The following is a 19736-nucleotide window of genomic DNA, read 5'->3' as shown; positions in this document are numbered from 1 at the left end:
CACCAACGCCACCCACCTCGCTGCCCTCCTTGTATAACACTATCCACATACTACCCCATATCCTAGACCATAAGACCTTCCTTCTCTCTATTCCAACCACCTCTGGGCATCGGACTTACTACCCCTTTACCTAGACATCTACCGTCAGGTCTTTAAATAGCTGACTCCTCAAATGTCACCTGTTCTGAGAGGTCTTTCCTGACCACCTCATTCCTACCATGATTTTATTTTAGTCACAGCACAACAACTACTTAAAATTATGTTGTAGGTTTTCTAATTTACTGTCTGTTTTGACAATGCGGCAAACCCTGTCTGTCGTATTTACTTCTATGAATGGTGCCAGGACACATAGTCTGGGTTCAAGTAAATATCTGCTAAACAAATTACATTTCTAAAATTCATCTTTCAGAAAAAGGGGAAATAAATGCCATGCTCAACATCTCCAATTTATCCAATTCAAACCTTTTTTTTAACCTGCAGACTAGATCATATAAAAATCTATACTGATTATAGATTAAAATGTAAACATCTATATTTATAAGATAACTGTTTAAGAAACTGAAGAAATGGAGGGAAAACTATCTGAACAGGTTTCACTGAACTGCATCACAATCAGTAATGGAACTGGCAACTTGTAACCTACTCTCCCCAGTCTTGCTCTGACACGTTGATCTCTTGGCTGCCTTTCCTCTTCTATAAATTCAGGAACTCATAGTCTCAAGAGCACTAAAAGGAAGAGATAAGGCTGCAGCGTGGTGGCAACTACCGCACTTTTTCACGCTCTCAGGTTCCTCTACTACTTCCTCAAAGCCCTCCAGCTCCAGAATTTTCAAAAGATATACCAAACAATAAATAGAACTCTTTCTAATTTTGCTGGGGATTATTTACTATCTCAAATGCAGTAGGATTTCTATGTCTCTTAGTTACTGAGACATGAAATGACATTTCATACATAGGATGGGATTTATCATATAGGAATAAATATTCTTAATATTTATCTGAGAAGTCTAGACAAATCCATAGTTACACACTATAAAGTGATAATACAAAAATAAAATAAGGAAATGGGAATAATTTCGAAGTACTAACTGATTTTGGTACAAAGAAAATCTTTTCTGCAATAAATAGAATACACTTCTAAAGTTACAAAAATGTGAATGCTTCCAATTATCAGTTCCAATTTCAGTGATACCACCAAGAGTCATGAATATTTTTTATACTCTGCAACTTCTATATTTCAAAAAAAGCCATATACACAATAAATAAAATAATCTCAAAGTATATTTTACCATGATGTGAAAACATGATCACCAGAGAGACTGGGAAAAGTAAACAGAAAAATTGACACAATGACAGAGAGGGAGAAAAAGAGACTTGAGCTCCCAAATAGAAAAATTATTCTCAGTCCTCCTTCCCCTCCTCTAACACATATATACACAAACAAGCAGGAATAAAAATAGAAAAGTATTTTTATGAAATAAAACCCCAATCTCTTTACCATCAGGATAATGCACCTACACATATTTGTGCTGTGCTGCATGTATGTGCAGCTACGGACGTAAAAGAGAAATCATCTTTCGATTATAGGTCATAGAGTCAGGCAGAGTCAGGGACTCCCCAGTTCTGTTCTATACTATGTACTTTATATACCTGCTTATTTCTTCCAACAGACTCACAGTACTTTAATTCATTTTTACCAGATTCATTTACCCTTTACGAAAAAAATATATACAACAGTAATGACAAGAAAAAATATAAATAATATAACATTTAAGGACATTAAGTGGTACTGACAGGTGAGTACCACTAGTGCATAAACTAAACAACAAAAGCATCCAATACATAAAATGACTTTTCATACACTAGACTAGATCGATACCTTAAAAATCTGGGGAATTACCACCAGACATTGGCCTCAGTTCTATAAGTGGTATGTCCAAGTACCAAAGTAAGACTGCTACAATAGCAACAAATTATCAAATAGGAAGTCTACTGTTATATGATGAAATATAATCAAATGAGGAACTACTGCAAGTCCTATATGACCCATTACAACTGTCGAAAGCAGGCTTACCGTAGTGCAGAGTAGACACCCAAAGACAGAAACGAATAATCTGGATCGTAGTACAAATATACAGATGATACACAGTGAGGAAGGATGTCAATCACCCCAACAGCAATGATCTTTCCATCAAGCCAATACTGCTGGTGAAAGGAGCCATAACCACAATCTGGTCCATTAGGGGGATTCTCTGCCTATGAAAAAGGAGACACACAAACATGAACATTGGTCATTTTGTTCTTTATATTAAAAATCTTAATAAATAATCTATTGTACTTTTATTATACTCAGGTTAGCAAATAAGATTTTTTTCAACTTGTTTTAAAATCTGTCAGTAGGCAATTGTACAGGATAAATAAATATCAAACTGTATTCTTCTGTTCCACACAAATGCTGGAAGAGAAATGACACATGAGAGAAGATGGAGGATGTAAAAGGAAAGGACTGGATGAAAACAGATCTGTCCCCATACCGCCAGCCAGGCCTGATCTGTGACTACTCCGCACTGACAAGGGGTGTGATCCCATTATGTTTTCTAGGTAAGAGTTCCTGTGTAAGTACAAAGGGCTATAAAACTTCTCCTTATTAGCCAAAGGAAAATGAAGTTATCTCCTTACCATTATCTTAATGTAACTATAATCCCACAGAAGAAATTTAGAGATTTGAAAGTATAACCATTTTTTTGTAAATCTTGAAAGGTAGCTCTCATTTTTAAATTTAATATGATTTTGAATATAACTTACTAAATGAAAACTATGAAGCAGCATAAAAAATGCTTTGCTAAAGACTAAATGGATATTAGAGATTAACAGTTGAAGTGAACAAATATAACAAAACGTTATCATTTTCAAATGGTTAAAATCCAGGAAAGCATATGGACAAAATCTAGAACAGAATAAAGAAAATGAAAAAAATCAGGTTTGCTAATACTAAAAGCAGAGAAAAACATTACCTGTAGAAAGGAAATGTACACATGAATATCGCTCATGAACACAGATGCGAAAATATTCTCCAATATATTAGCAAATAAAATCCAACAATGTATAAAAAGAATTACATACCATGACAAAGTGAATTTTATTCCAGGTATGCAAGACTGGTTTAACATTAGAAAAGTAATTTTAAAAAGAAAAGCAATTAATATATTCCACCATGAAAACAGGCTAAAGGAAAAATCATCTGATCATACCAATTGATGCAGAAACACATCTGACAAAATGGAACACCTATTCATGACTGAAAACTCTCAACAAACTAGAAACAGAGGGAAACTTCCATCACCTTGATAAAAAACATATACAAAAGATAAGAAACTGGATGCTTTCTCCCTTAAGATTGGGAACAAGACAATGATAGCCTCTCTCGTCACTCCTACTCAACATCATACTGGAAATCCTAGTTAGTGTAAGTAAGATAAATAAAGAAAATAAAAAGTATACATGCAGATTGGGGAGGAAAATATAAAACTGTCTTTGTTCACAAATGACATGACTTACTATGTAGAAAATCCAAAAGAATCAACAACAACAAATGAAACTAATACGCAATTACAGGAAGGTCACAGGATACAAGGTCAATATACAAAAGTCAACTGCTTTCCTATATACCAGCAATAACTGGAATCTGAAATTAAAATCACAATACCATTTACAAAACCACCAAAAAAATTACATACCTAAGTATAAATCCAATAAAATTAGTACAGAATCTGTATGAAGAAAACCACAAAAGTCTGACAAAAGGAATCAAAAAAGATGTAAATAAATGGAAAAATATTACATGTTCACAGACTCGAAGACTCAATATTGTTTACTTGTCCATTCTTCCCAAATTGGTCTATAGATTTACTGCAAACCCAATCAAAATCCTACCGAAGTATTATGTGGATGTACACAAATGGATTCTAATGTTTATATGCAAAGGCACAACCCACAAGAGCCAACACACTACTGAACGACGAAAGTGGAGGTCTGACACTACCTGACACCAAGACTTATATATAAAGCTGCAAGAGGCAAGAGGGTCAGATACGAGAAAGAGCAAACAGAGCAATGGAACAGCGGAGAGTCCAGAAAGAGAGCCACACAGATATAGTCGACTGACCTGTGACAAAGGAGCAGAGACAAGCCAATAGAGAAAGGACAATCTGTACAGCAAGCGGTGCTATAACAATTAGACATCGAAATGCAAAGAAAGCAAAATCTAGACAAAGACTTGACATCTTGAAAAAAAAAATTAACTCAAAATAGACCACAGACCCAAATATAAAAGGTAAAACTATCAAACTTCTGGATGATAGCATAGGAGAAAATCTAAGTGACCTTGAATTTGGTGACAAGTTTTTATATACAACACCAAAAGCACAATCCATGAAAGAAGTAATAGATAAGGTGGACTTCATTAAAATTAAAAACCTCTGCTCAGTGAAACACTGTGAGAATACAAAATCAAGCCACTGACTAGAGAAAATCTTACAAAACACATATGCGATAAAGGTCTGGTATTAAAAAATACAAAGAAATCTTAATATTCAACAATAAGAAAACAAACAGCCCAAGTAAAAACTGGGCAAAATATCTAAGCAGACACCTCACCAAGGAAGATGTACAGCGGGCAAATAAGCGTATGAAAAGATGCTCAACATCATTTGTCATACAACGAGAAAGTTCTACACAACTATGAGAATGGCTGAAATCCAAAAACCTGAGTATCAAACACTGGAAAGGAAGAGGAACAACAGGAACTCTCATTTGTTGATAGTGGGAATGTAAAATGGTACAGACACTTTGAGGACAGTTTCGGAGTTTCTCCCAGTCTTATCATCCAAAACAACAATCAGCTCCTCAGAATTTGGCCAATTAGTTTGAAAAAGGTCACACAAAAACCCAAAGGTCTTCATGCAAAAGTTTATAACAGTTTTATTCATAATTGACAAAAACTGGAAGCCACCAAGACATTCTTTATGATAAACTGTGACACATCCATACAATGGATTATTCATCAATAAAAAGAAATAAACTCTCAAGACCCCCGCCCCCCCCACACACACAAAATGAAGAAAACTTAAATGCATATTGCTAAGTGAAAGAAGCCAGTCTGAAAATGCCACATACATACTGTATGATTCCAATTACATTCCGTAAAAAAGGCAAAACTATAGACAGTGAAAGGATGAGTGGTGGCCAAGAATTTGGGGGGAACAAGGGAAGGATGACTAGATGGAGCACTGGGAGCTTTTAGGGTGAAACGATTGTGTATGACACTGTATTAGGAGTGCATGCACGACATTACACATCTGTCAAAACTCGTAGCTATACCCTCACAACACAAAAAGTGAAACTTAATGTACGCAAAGTAAAATAAAATCATTTAAGAGGTTAAGGGATCCCAGAAATACTGAAATACTGGCAGTGACAAGAGAATCTGTGCCACAAATGTATAAAACGACCTCACTGCAAGAGGTTGGGGAGGGAAAGGTGCTGACCTAAGCAACCTTTGGGGCCTGTAAGAACGAAGGCAAAAGGAAATGTGCACAGCAGCAGTGCAGTCTACCTGATCAAGTTGTTTCTTCCGGCACTACAGGTTAATAATTTGGATACTGATACACATGCAGACTGGAATTGAACAAGTCAGTACACGGCTGATTGGTAGGCGCCAGGTTTCTCAGTGTTGGAGTGGGAATTTACAGATAAGAAAAGGGGGAGGACCTAGAATGATCCATGTGGGAATGGATTACAATTGGAGACATGAGTAAGAACTCACGTTTAGCTTAATACAGACACAGATGGTTATATACGGAAATACTTATTGGTATGTATACTCGTATATCCTAGATATGTTCATACAAGGGTTAGTATACACAACCTATTTTTTCGTTCTGTCAGATGAGGAGGCTGAAAAGAAATGACACCCCAGTAGCACCAAGCACACCTAGCACCCAGATCTTGGTTTCCCCATTTTGCAAAAAAAGGAATCAGGGCGCTTTGGAGAAATGGCTCATTCCAGGACAGGACACAGGAAACATACAAGATGAGCCGAGAGGATTGTGCAGTGCCCAAAAGAAAGAAAATACTCAAAAAACAAAAACAAACTCATACTAATGGAGGTGAATCACAGGTGCACAGCAGTCAAGCGACAGAGCTCCCAATGGCCAAAGTCAAAATAATTTGGGCAACAAAATAAAGTGTACTTAAAGTATACACCCCAAGTATAAAATAAATATCCATGAGTCCATATTGCTATATATGACTGAACAAATTAATGAAGAAAGAAAGACAAATCTCCTATGTAGAAGATTTTCACAAAGTTTATGTAGATGCACTGCCCGAAAGGTAGGGGAGCAGAACTCCCTGCTACTTACGTGTGGGCTACACACAGTGACTTCCTTCCAAAGAGGACAGGATGGGAAAGGGTAAGTAACTGTACAGGCGACCAAGGTCAACACCAACAAGTGAGAGAGCATTTACTAAGGTGCTAGCAGTATCAGTGATTTCTAAAATGGAATTGCCATAGTGAAAATTGTTGTTCGGGCAGTAAGTACACCTTTAGACTTTGAAGAGCTTCCACCAACTATAATAATAAATTATGCCAAACCCAGATTTTAGCATTCACTGTCACATACAGCTTTGTTCTTAAAAGTCATCATGATTTCCCCGGAAACAGACACAGTATGAAGAGTAGAACAGGTAAACAAACAGAAACATTAACCGAAAGGGTATTAACCTGCTGTGACTGCAACACCTGGATTGACAGCAATACTCTAAACAGCTAACAGACGTCGAGCATAATCACCTGTCTCAGAAACTAGAATGTTTTAACTACCGTGTTTCCCCGAAAATAAGACTGGGTTTATATTAATTTTTGCTCCAAAAGACGCATTGGGGCTGTAATTCAGGGGATGTCATCCTGAAAAATCATGCTAGGGCTTATTTTCCGGTTAGGTCTTATTTTCGGGGAAACATGGTATGTAATAAGAAATGTTTCTACATATTATAGAATTTTACAGAAACCATCTTTTAAACAGCTCATAGGAATGCAGCTCTCTGTCTTTAAAAATAATCAGGAGGAGAGCACCCACCGCAGACACGGACACAGAGAAAAGTTGTCACTTCATGATGTGTAAGGTTGAGCCTGTCAAATGTCAGAAAACCTCCAAGTTCAAAGCTAATTAGATGACTGAAATGAATCTAAATTCTTCCATGATTTCAGTTCAGTGCCTTATTCTAGGTCATTAAATCTAATGTGTGTATGCATTCATTCATTTTAAAATGGGTTTATGAAGGACATAGTAAGTATGGACTAAGTATATCCTCAGTAAATAACCAATATATTCTGTTAACCCTAAATAGAAATCAATCCTACTTGTTGTACCAGCTTGAAATAGTTTAAAACTGTAATTAACCATCGCAGTTTCCAGTTTTCCTCATTTCTCTCATTCCCTGGACCTCCCATTGAATAACCTGCTTCCACTTACTTCACTGGTTTGCCTCCTGTGAGTCCACTCGTGACCAATGAGTCCTACCACCAGCATCATTCCCATCTCTCAATTCATGGGAAAGTCGGACATCTTCCCCACCTGCACAGCACTTTATATAGATAGGGGCTGCCTTATTATAACTACTTAGGAAAGAATAAGCCATATAACTATCTACTCTGACCCTCATCGTGTCACAGACGAGGAAGTCTAAACTCCAGGAGTCAATTAAACAATACAACGCTCATGAAACTATGGAGTATTAAACCGACTCACAAACTGGCCTCCTGGCCCCCAGGCCAATGCTATTTTTATGTTACTGTAAGGAAATTAGCTAGTCAAACACATTTAAATAAACTCACTTTTTGCATTTCCCTAGTATATCCAAGTGAGTAAATAAATACAGCAACATAAAAAACAAAGTATTTCAATGCATGGTTTAAATAATTTTTTTTTCCTTAAAACTTGTTTGTTGTATTCCTTTTCTTTCCAACGTCTTTTCTGATAAAATATGAATGATTTCCTTTTCTCCCCATGTGGGGCCCTCACAGACCTAATTAAAAAAAAAAAAGATTTAAAAAATGGAAGACAATCCAAGTAAAGGCAGATAAGAAGCTATTTTCCTAAGAGTACATCTGGTTGATAATGATCTGCTAGTCTTAATTTGGTTAGTAAGTCAATCAATACTTTCAAGTTTTTCAACAGGTACTCGGCAGCGGTGGGGAATGGGTTAGTGAACCTGAAACCGTGATTCTTACAGCCCTCCTTGCAGGTGGAGCAGCCAGAGCCCCCAGAGCACTCACTGTGGCTGGGAAATCTGGGAAAAAATTCAGTGCCTGCCATGTTTCCAACGGCATAAACTGAACTGATTTAACTAACGTGCTTGATGTTCGTCTCTGAACACACACACACCTGCTGAATCGTTTCTATCCTTCCACCTGCCAGAAAACTGCCATAGGACGATTTCTTAACCTCAAACACAATCCCTTCATTCAAATGATTTAACACTTAAAACACGGAAAGAATACAAGAGTTTGGGAGTAAAAGTAAAGGAGATGAAAACAGAAAAAAAACCGATTAAATCAGAAATCAGCAGAACTCTTGGTATGGCTCCCTAATCGTTCAATAACCCCTTGAAACGCAGATCACTGAATTTTGTCATGCCATCTGCTTCCATGTGCTATTACAGTATTTGGATATCTGTTGATCACAAACGTGTTCATGAGTAGCAACTGGAAACCAATTTTATTGCAAATTTATATAATTAACTGTCAGCTAACAGATTTGTCACCCTTACCCCACTAGGTCAGAAAGAGCCACATCTTACAACAGTCCCTGCATTTAATTCCAGGGGGCTCTGTCCCGGGGTTCTAGAGGCCCCTCCAAGTCACTGACTGGCTGCGTATTTACTACCTTGAGAATCCTCCTTCAGTACTTGAGATTGTTGCATGGTTCTTCAACTTCTTAAAGCCGTTTAATTGCTAACACTTTTCAACTGTCACAAACACAGAAGGTGACATAATTACAGGTTATGCAGGAAAATACACACACTTTGGGGAAAGGGAAAGTACCAGAGGTGCTGCCTCAGTGACGCAGGCATCACATCAACCAGCAGCTCTCCAACTCCTTGGTCTCAAAACCCCTTTACACTTAGAGAACTTACTGAGGACCCCAAAGAGCTTTTGCTTATTAGACTAAGTCTATGCATATTTATTGTTTTAGATATAAAAACTGAGATTAAAATTGTTAAACCCAATACATATTAACATATTTTGTTTAAAAACAACTATTTTCCAGAACTCCCCAAAAAAATTTAGTGAGAAAAATGGCACTGATTCACATTTTTGCGAATCTCTTTACGGTATGGCTTACTAAAGGACAGCTGGACTCCCGTTATCTGCTTCTGCATTTAACGTGTTACCATCATGTAGCCTCTGGAATACATCCCTGTACACTCTTACAAGAGAATGAGCATGGAAAAGGCTAATAAAATAATTCTGACCTCAAGGATCCCTTGAAAAGACCTTGGGGACCCCATGGGATTTCAGGGCCACACGTGAAGGCCACTCATATAACGTGTTTTTAAAATATAAGTACAAGAGTCCACAAACTGGAAGCTGCAAACAGAAAGGGAGCAGGTGAGAGTGACTTGGGTCCAGGATTTGGAGTCAAAATACCTGGATTTGAGCCTTAACTCCACTGTACACTTTCTGGCTATTTTACCTGACCAAGACAATAATTTAACTTCTTTTAAAAGTAGGAGTTTCTGCAATTTTTAAAACAAGAATCATACTACTATCTACCCTCAAAGGTCATTGTGAGAAGCAAATGACAATGTACAAATAAAAAAGCAGACTGTGAGCAAATTTGAGTCAGTTTTAGTTTTTGGTTTTAAGGGGGTCTGTCTGTGAAATAACATCAGTAGCTCATTTAATAGCAGTTATTTAAACTAATAGCAGTTAGCTTTAATTTCCTCATACATAAGTCAGTGATTTGATTAGCAATATTTAATAATTTATCTTTCTCATGCCTGCAGTTTGTACAGTTTTGGATATGTGAAAGAATTAATAAGCAAAGTTATTTTTCAGACGTTCCTCAATTTCAAGGATTTAGCTGATAACAGGAAAAATATAATAAAGCTCACCACTAGCTATCCAAAAGAACAAAAAGTCTTAAGTGTTGGGGAAGGATGGCTTGGCTTCCATGATTAATGAGCTATGCAGTACAATCAATACCAGAGGCTCTATGGAGAGGCGCCATCAATGTTAACAGGCCAATTCAGGCTTCTAGTCAAACTGCTCCCAAAATAAGTGTATATTTACTCTGATAAAGCACACCTGTCTCCTGACCCACCTGCCTCCACTCACCTCAGCTATGCTTAAAACACACACTGTAAAGACTCAAAGGAACAGGAAAGGGGGGAGTCAGGGCCTTTAAGACAGCAGAACCTGTGTTCTCCCTTCCAAGGCATCCAAAAGTACCTCTCCCCAATCACTGCTGTTCACACAAAACTCTACAATTAGACAACTGGTGTCCCAAATTTTTTTTTAAACCATAGTTTATAGAGACCCCTAAAGGTAATCATTTTAAGCATCTGATTAAAAATCTGCCTTGTTTAGGAGATCCAAGATGGTGGAGTAGAAAAACACCATGCCTGCTTCCTTCTGTGAACACATTAACATCAGAACTAAATTATAGAACAATCAACCTGGAGAACCATCTGAAGTCTGGCTGAACAGAAGTTTTATAACTAAGGATACAAAGAAGCCACATCAAGAATGGCAGGAGGGGCAGAGACGCGAAATGGCCTGGTCCCAAACCTCCATGTGGTGGCTGAAAATAGAGGGTTACTTCAACCACGGAGCTTCCCCTGGAGGAGTGAAGGACCCGTCCCATTCTAGGCTCCCCAGTGAGGAAGAGGAGCCCCCACAACATCTGGCTGTGACAAACCATGGGAATTCCAACCATCCGAGTGGGATGGGAGGCTTCAGGAAGCCCAGGCATACTCTTAAAGGGCCTATGTACACACTCACTTGTTGGCAGGCACTCAACTTGGGCTCCAGCGGAGGGATGGTGACTCGAGGGGCGTCAGAGGCATACAAGGAGCAGACAGAGGTGTGTGGCTTTGAGGCCAGGGCTGGAGGACAGTCACCATTTCCCCTGTGGCCGCCATCTTTAATGTGTTGAGCCTGCCCCCTACACTTATGGCCAAATCTGAATCTGATTGGCCTGGTGAGCTCCGGGGCTTCACCCTGCTGACTCACTGGGATCCCGCAGTACGCAACTCCCCCAACGCTGGAGGCACTTTCTCCAGGAGCAGCCAGCCCCGCCCAAATTGTACTCTTTCTTGGAAAACTACAGGCAGGTGGTGACTGGCCTTGGTGTGCTCCAAGACTTTTCCTGAGCAGCTCCTGGCTCAGCACTGACACCAAACCAGAATCTACATTAACCCAACGAGCACAAATCTTCTCCCTCTGGTGACTCCCTGAGACCCGGCCTCACCCACATCACATACCACACGCGGCTTTATCAGTGGCTGACCCTTAAGGGAGCCAGCAGGGGGCAGCAGGCCGCGGGACGTTCTGGCTTATTGCGGAGCTACCCCAGGCCCGGTACTGGTGGCAGCCATCCTCGGTTCGCAGCCCTCTTCTTCCCAGCCTTATCTCCGCGGCTCTCCAATTCAGGCCAGCTCTCTGATTCTCAGTGTTCTCCTGATTCAGTAAAATTATTTGAACTCCCTCCCCAAGTTTAGCAATTCAACCTTCTGCCCACCTCATCCCTCCACTGTACCTCTGCGACCTCCCTTCATTTCTACAGGACCCAGTTTGGGTAACAGCCATGCCCTCTTCCAAATTCTGGCCACTGGATATATCCTGATATCCACCCGAGCCATCCCAATGATATTTCATATGCTGACAGACTAAAGAGACGGGTAGATTCTCATGGTCCTTTTTATTTTTTTTATCGTGACAGCGAAGTGAATGCTACCACTTGCTACAAAGCCAGTGACTATGGTAGATCCCCAGCCCTGCTCCCTGCAGCTTCCAATCAGTGCACATACATATACATACACATACATACACACACACACACACACAGTCACATATTTATTTACCCATTCTATCACAGAGGTTCAAGTGAGAAGCAAAGGAGTTCCCAACTCCAAAACAGGCTAGGAAAGATGTTTTACAAGCTATCAAAAAATTAATGGCTAACATTGTTTGATATTAAGAGTTAACTAGGTAGTATTTAAATATTAGCTAAAACATATCTATTTCAATACACAATACTATCTCGGTGAATACTAAAACTGTGCAAACACTTATTCTACCACTGGGGACAGGACGTAGTATACATGCCAAGAGGCCAAGCTGAGTCAGATCTTTTCTACAACATTTTGGGAAATTAAAGAATAAAGAAAAAACATATACACTTAGAAAAGAAAAACAGCTTTATAGAGGTATACTGCAATGACAAAATTCACCCATTTTAAGTGTAGAATTATGTGATTTTTATCAAATTTATGGAATTGTGAAACCATCACCACAATGCAATTTGGGACATTCTTATCACCCCCCCTCAAAATTACCACAAGCCCATTTGTAGTCAGTCCTCCATGGTCTGCCTCTAATTACACACAACCACCAATCTACTTTCTGACTATAAATTTCCTCTTTTTGGATACCTCATATAAATGGAAACATACAATATGTGATCTCCTGTGTCTGGCTTCTTTCACCAAGCATAGCATTTTTAAGGTTTATCCATGTATCATAGTTTGTTCTTTTTTGTTGCCGAATGGTATTCCATTGGATGGATAGACCACAATTTGCTTATCCATTCATCAGTTGATGGACATTTCAATTATTTCCAGCTTTTGGCCATTATGAATAATGCTACTAAGAACATTCACACACAAGTCTTTTATTGGACAGATACTTCAATTTTGCTTGGGTGTATTCCCAGAAGAATTTCTGGGTCATATAGTAACCTTATCTTTGATATTTTGAGTTCTATAAAACTGTGGCTATACCACTTTATATTCCCACCAGCAATGTATGAGGGTTCCAATTTTTCCACATTTCGCCAACACTTGCCGTTGTCTTTTGATTACAGCCATTCTAGTGGATTTTGTGGTAGTCTCTCATCGTAGTTTTAATTTGCATTTCCCTCCTGATGGTGAGCATCTTTTCATGTACTTACTAGCCACTTATACGAGTACCTTCTCTGGTGAAATACATAATCAAATATTTGTCCCATTCTTAAGTAGTTTGTTTGTCGTATTATTTTTGAGCTGAGTTCTTTTAGTCACAATTCTAATTCCATTTTGATAAGAAATGATTTCAATCCTTTTCAGTTATTAAGATGCGTATAATAATACAGCATATGCTATGGCTAAGTGAATGTTGTTGTTGGGTCTAGTGTTCATAGATGTCAACTAAGTAAAACCATGTGATGGTGCTGTTCAAATCTTATATATGTTCCTTCTAAGTTTCTAATTGTTCTATTAATTACAGAGAAGCTGTCCTAAAGTCTCTAATCATAACTGTGGATTGGATGATTTCAGTTCCATCAGGTTCTGCTTCACATATTCTGAGGCTCTGTTATTAAGTATATTACATTTCAGATTACTGTGTCTTCACATGATGAATTGACCATTTTATCATTATAAAACATCCCTCTTTCTTTCTGGTAATAGCCTTTGGCCTGAAGTGTATTTTGTCAGATGTGAATATAGCCATTCCAATTTTCTTATGATTAGTATTTATTTGCATGGTTTATCTTACTCTGGCCCTTTGCTACCCATATCGTCATAGTTAAGGGAGATCTTGTATTTTTTCTTTTATCTAGTCTGACAATGTCTTTTTAAAAAATTTTTTCAATTAGTTTCAGGTGTACGAAACAACATAATGATTAGACATTTACACCCCCACAAAGTGATAACCCCAAAGTCTACTACCCATCTGACACCTTACATAGCTATTCTAATACTGTTGACTATTTTTCCTATGCTGTATTTACATCTTGTAAATATATGTATATTATATATTTAATTATAGTGTAGGTGACATTCAATATTATACTAGTTTTGGGTGTACAGTGCAGTGGTTAGGCATTTATATAATTTATGGTTCAACCCCCCCCCAATAAGTCTAGTACTCATCTGACACCACAGGTAGTTTTTAATCTGACAATATCTTTCAACTGGAGTGTTTAGAGCTGGACTGTTCAGCAGGATAGCCACTGGGCCACATGTGGCTACGGAAGTTAACTAAAATTTAAAACACTTAAAATTCAGTTCCCAAAGAGCTCAGCAGCTATGTATGACCACTAGCTACATTCATGTTTTGGACAGTGCAAATGTAGAATATTTACACACAGCAGAGTTTTGGTTTAGATAATTCATATTTAATGTTATAATTGATATAGTGAATTTAAGTGGACCATCATGCTATTGGTTTTCTATTTGTGTCACGTGTTCTCTGTTCACCTTTCCTTCTTTTTCCTGCCTTTTGAGAGACTGAAAATATGTTATTGGTGCTATTACCTTCACTATTGGCGTATTAATTGTATCTGTTTTTGTTTTCTTCAAGGTTGCTCTAAGGGCAGTGGTTTTCAACAGGGAGCCAAAATTCACCCTAAGGACATTTGGTAAAGTCTGGAGACATTTTGTGTCAACTCAGGGGGAGGATGCTACTGGCATCTATTGGGTAAAGTCCTAAATGTTGGTCAGTATCACACATCGCACAGGTTAGCACCCACAACAAAGACTTAACCAACCCAAAATGTCAGTGGTGCCAAGGCGGAGGCACCCTGTTCTAGCGTTTACAAAATGCATCTCAAACTTCCCACTGTCTTCCTTTGACATTATATCTCTTCGTGTAATGTAAGAACCTTTCAGCAGTATCATGACATTTTCTCCTCCCTATCTGGTTACCACCGTCACACACCAGTGGCTGTGACACTAAGCTTAACTAATCTACCTCTCGAGGCTCAACATTTTTCATAAGAAAATGGGGAATATCCACCTCAGAGACGTTCTCCGAGAATTAAAACAATGCAAGCAAAGAGCTTAGCACAGCACCCAGACACTACAGTGCTAACTTGTCGAGAACTGTAACTGGTAATGAAGAAGGTCTTAATGGCTACGAAGAAACAGAGGACACAGCTGAAGAGAAATCGAAGCGAGCCACATGAAGAGAAATCGAAGCGAGCCATATTCACACGTGGTTTAACTTTTCTTACCAATGCCTCCCATGAAGATCTCTATCTCCAAAATGACGAAGAGACTGCACCCTACTGGATGGGCTGGCCGGCCGAGCTGGACTCAGAAGAGAATTTCAGGAATCTTTTAGCCTCTGACATGTAATCCCTTTTATTTACCTACATTTAATTGAAGACATCTGTAGGTGGTGCCACACAAAATGTAATGCAGACTTAGAAATGTCAATAAAAATGTCTGTGAGGGAGAGGTCCTATGTAAACCTAGCAGGGGAGTGCACATCAGCAGCCACAGAGCCCCGCGAAACGGGGAATAGAATGGAAATATGTTGCCTGACTTGACGAGGTGATAAAAGCTCTTTTCCCATAAAGCTTAATGAGCTCTATTAGTCTTTGGCTTACAGGAATGTAAAAGGGTCAGCCCCCACAGAGGGAAGGAACTTACTCTCCACACATGGCTCCGTTCAAATGACAGCAGATCAAATTACTGATGTAATTACTATAACCTGACAATTTTGTTAGATTCATGTGGCAGTTAACTGTTGAGGACTTACAACAAAAGGATATGGTTCATTCATAGTGGTTTTGTGGACAAAGTAAAACTTCAAGTCTCCTTCATTTCCAATTGCAAGTCTCACGTATTTTATTGTCTCTCCCAGAATTTTCTTTTATTCAAAATTAGAGAAGGTGTTTGGGTATTTATCATATTTGTAATTTTCCTTCTCCAGCTAAAACATTAGCTTAATGGCAAAATTAAACATTACAGACTCCTAACATTCTCCAGCCTTGGCTTTGCTTGGGCTCTCAGGCTCTGTGCAGGGGCAAAGGAATAGGGTCCTCAGTTCACTGCTGCTGGAAATTTGTGGGAAACAGTCACTAACTATGCTATCTGGTGGCCCCTGTGAAATTCCAGTCTAGAAAAATATCAAAAGAACGTCTCAAGTATTTCCCAAATACTTCAAGAAAAGTGGAAATGGACTCCATGCCCATAAGTCCAGTAAGAAATAGAGTAATTTAGCCAAGGTAAAATACAACTCCAGATCATTAAGTGGAAAAAGCAAATCAACAGAAAATGACAGAAATCATCACTAAGCTTTGATCATATTTTCCCTTCTACTTTTCATCAAAGATTAAAGCTCCCACACAGATTCCCAATATTTAACCAGAGTAGCAAGATAGAACTCAAAAAAAAATTTGTGTCATACAACTCCAGGTACACTCCAAGCCCTACCTCTACCTGAGAGAATCCAAAAATGAAAAAGACAAAAATCTTGACCTGAGTAGCTACAACCTACCTGGAAAGACAGACTGTTAACCATATGTAAACAAATATTGGGCCTTGAGAGGTTTTAGCTGAGTCCTGCCAAAATATGGATATTAGTCGTGAGGTCTACTTAGAAGCATCTCTGTGGCTGTTGAGGAACATCTCCAAACTGCTACTTGCCCCAGTGATGGATATCACACCAGCCCCCGAATTTACTGCGGATAAGGCAATCTGGCCTAAATGCCTTCTACTCACAACTCTTATTCTTGGTCACTCCTGTAAACTCTTGCTGAAATGAGTCCAGCCTGAAACATTATCAACATTATCTCTTCATTTAAGCTCCTGCCAGTCTCGTTTTTTCCTAGAGCCTACCCTACACCAATTGATTGTTTCCGTATCAGAGACTTCCCCGATGTACATCACAGTCAAACACTGACTACAGGAGCTACCACCAAAAACCTACCAGGGTACCTCTTCTCCCCAATGAGGTCCCTTCATGGAAGAGCAAAGGGTAAAACAAGTTCATATTTCGTAGTTAATATTAACACTTTGCCTACCTCCTTCCTAATTTCTGTATGTTTAAATTGGGGTTTTTTTCTTTGTTTTCCTCCCCCTCCCTCAGCGCCCGCTGTCTCTGCCTCCTCCTCCCACTCCTTCCTCCGCCCCGCCCCAGCGCAATGTCCCTGTGCTTAAATTGTTTTTAAATTTAGATCCACATGTATAATTTTGTACCCGTTTTTATCTTAATAGAACAAAAGTATTTTCCACTGTTGTTTATTCATATACTCATGAACATATATGCGTAACGCCTATTTTAATGGCCATAGGGTCTTTTAGCATATGGCTGGCTGTACCGTGGTTTATTTGACCTTTTCCTACTGTTGGACACTCAGGTTGTTTCTAAATTTTTTGCCATTATACATAATGATGTAATAAACATGTTTATGCAAGTTTTGTCACCATCTTTGATTATTTCTCTTTTTTTTTAATTGGGGAAAATTGGGAAACAGTGTGTTTCTCCAGGGTCCATCAGGTCGAAGTCACTGTCCTTCAATCTAATTGTGAAGGGAACAGCTCAGCTCCAAGTCCAGTCGCCGTTTTCGATCTTAGTTGCAGGGGGTGCAGCCCACCATCCCATGTGGGAATTGAACCAGCAACCTTGTTGTTGAGAGAGCTCGCGCTCTAATCAACTGAGCCATCCGGCCGCCCCTCTTTGATTATTTCTCTGGCAGTGATTCTTAGACTAGAATTACTCACCCACAAGGTATCAATTTATGTAAGGTCTTTAATGTATACCAAACTGATTTCTGTAAAGGATGAAATTTAATAACATCTCATCTTATCACATCTTCCCAAGCATTCACTTAAAAAACATATATACATCTTGATAGGTTAAAAAAAAAAAAAGTCTATCACTGTTTTTATAAACTGCATTTCTTTGATTACGTAAAAGATGGAACTTTTAAAACATACGTATTACAATTTGTATTTCATTATTTTATCACATCAACTAGCTGATAAAATCCAACCAAATATTATGCAGAAAATAAATTTTAAAACTGATTCTAAGAGATCATTATACTAAGTATAATAACCTTTTTATCACACTTTCCCTAAATTGCCTTTTACCTATGTTTTCACGAACAAAATTACAGATTTTTACAGAATCTAATGTTTCCATCCTTTCCTTTGATACTTCCCATTCTTCTATGCTTGGAAAGTGCTTCACCAAGTAAAAAGTAGGTTATATAACTTATATTGTCTGCAAGTTTCTTACGGTTTGGAGTTTTTGTTTTTGTACTAAACTTCATTTAAAATTCTGTGTGACAGGGATTGTTCTCAGTGTTTGCCACACATTACTTCATTTCATTTTAATAACCCTGTAAGTATTATTATCTCCATTTTTAGATTAATCGAAAGATGAAATGACTTGTTCGTGGGATTCCCCAGTATCTCTCATTTCAAAACCCAGGATTTTTCCATGCTAGAGCTTCGTTTCCCTCGTGATCTTGCATATTTAGAAAATATAACTGAATCTGGGAAGTACTAGCGTCTCGGGTCTAATCAGTTTCCCCAGCAATCATTCACACTGGCCACCAGGAGTGTTCAATGTGCCAGGTGAACTAAACCACATAAAGATAGTTTCAATAATCGTATAACACAATGTTATAGAAGCAGAAAAGGGAACAACTGCCTCTATGTGGAAAGGTCAGACAGAGCCTCACAGAGGACAGAGGATCTAGGCTCATCCTGAAGAGGGATTTGAACAAGCTGGGAATCGGGGCAGGAAACAAAAAGTGACAAAAACAATAGAGGCAAGAGGAAGAACAAGTGAAAGGCAGGGAACAGAGTCTTACTGTGTGGGGTTAAAGTCTAGCCTAAGAGGAGAATGCAAAATATCATTAAGATTTGGACAGCACTTTATAAACTGCTCCCACGTCCACTGCTTCATTTGAGAGGTAGGAACTATATGCATTTTAAAGATAAGAAAACTGAGGCTGAGGGAAGTTGTGACTTGCCTATATGGCTAATAAGTGAAGACATGACCTTAAACCCACGTTTTGTTCTAAGTCCAATCATCACACCCTCTGTGACCTCCCCTTTCCTATTCCTTTCTCAAAGTCTCGTTCATCTTCTACACTGCAGCTATAATTCACTCAGAGATTTCTGATTCTCTAAATATCTAGTAGTTTGTCTTTATCTCATAATTTTTTTCACTGGATCCTCACTTCTGCATGGCAGAACCATTATGAGGATTAAATGAGAAAGTGAAAACAGCACCTAGACTAGCTCAATTACAAGAAAAGCTCAATTAAAGGTTATGTACTTTGTTCTTCCCTAACCAATTCATGGATTTTAAAAAGCTCTCAAACCAAATGAAATTTCATTGATGGCAGCCTCTGCCCACAGGACTTCTCCAGCTCTCTTTCACACCAAGGCAATTAAGAGACAATAAGGCTGATGTTACACAGTTAAGGGAGCAGGAGATACAACATGATCTTTATGACAAAGGATTGAATTCACTCTACTTATTTTTTTTAATGTATTTAAAAAGAGGCAGTGACCTGTTATGAAGGTGAATAGCTCTGTAACTTCTAGGAATTCTTATCCAAAAAAAGGGCTGTATTCATCTCAATACTGTTATTGAAGAATGTATGTGTCACAACAAAATGATCACTCCTAAATTATCAAACAAATGCCTCACAAAAGATACC

The 19736-nt window shown here is 38.5% G+C and overlaps 1 protein-coding gene across 13 annotated transcripts in view; it reads right to left on the bottom strand.

Moving 5' to 3' along the window:
• The window catches only part of ATE1 (arginyltransferase 1), a 135852-nt gene that overhangs the window by 69663 nt on the left and 46453 nt on the right, over positions 1-19736 (bottom strand). For all 13 annotated transcript variants that reach the window (XM_081073833.1, XM_081073837.1, XM_081073836.1 and 10 more), the window contains one exon: positions 2075-2256. In XM_081073833.1, coding sequence (XP_080929959.1) covers positions 2075-2256 — 182 coding nt within the window. The remainder of the gene's footprint in view (positions 1-2074; positions 2257-19736) is intronic.

Source organism: Rhinolophus hipposideros, assembly GCF_964194185.1.
Source record: "Rhinolophus hipposideros genome assembly, chromosome: 15".
NCBI classification, from domain to species: domain Eukaryota; kingdom Metazoa; phylum Chordata; class Mammalia; order Chiroptera; family Rhinolophidae; genus Rhinolophus; species Rhinolophus hipposideros.
Note: the sequence above shows the minus strand (reverse complement) of the source record. Positions and strands in the feature narration are given on the sequence as shown.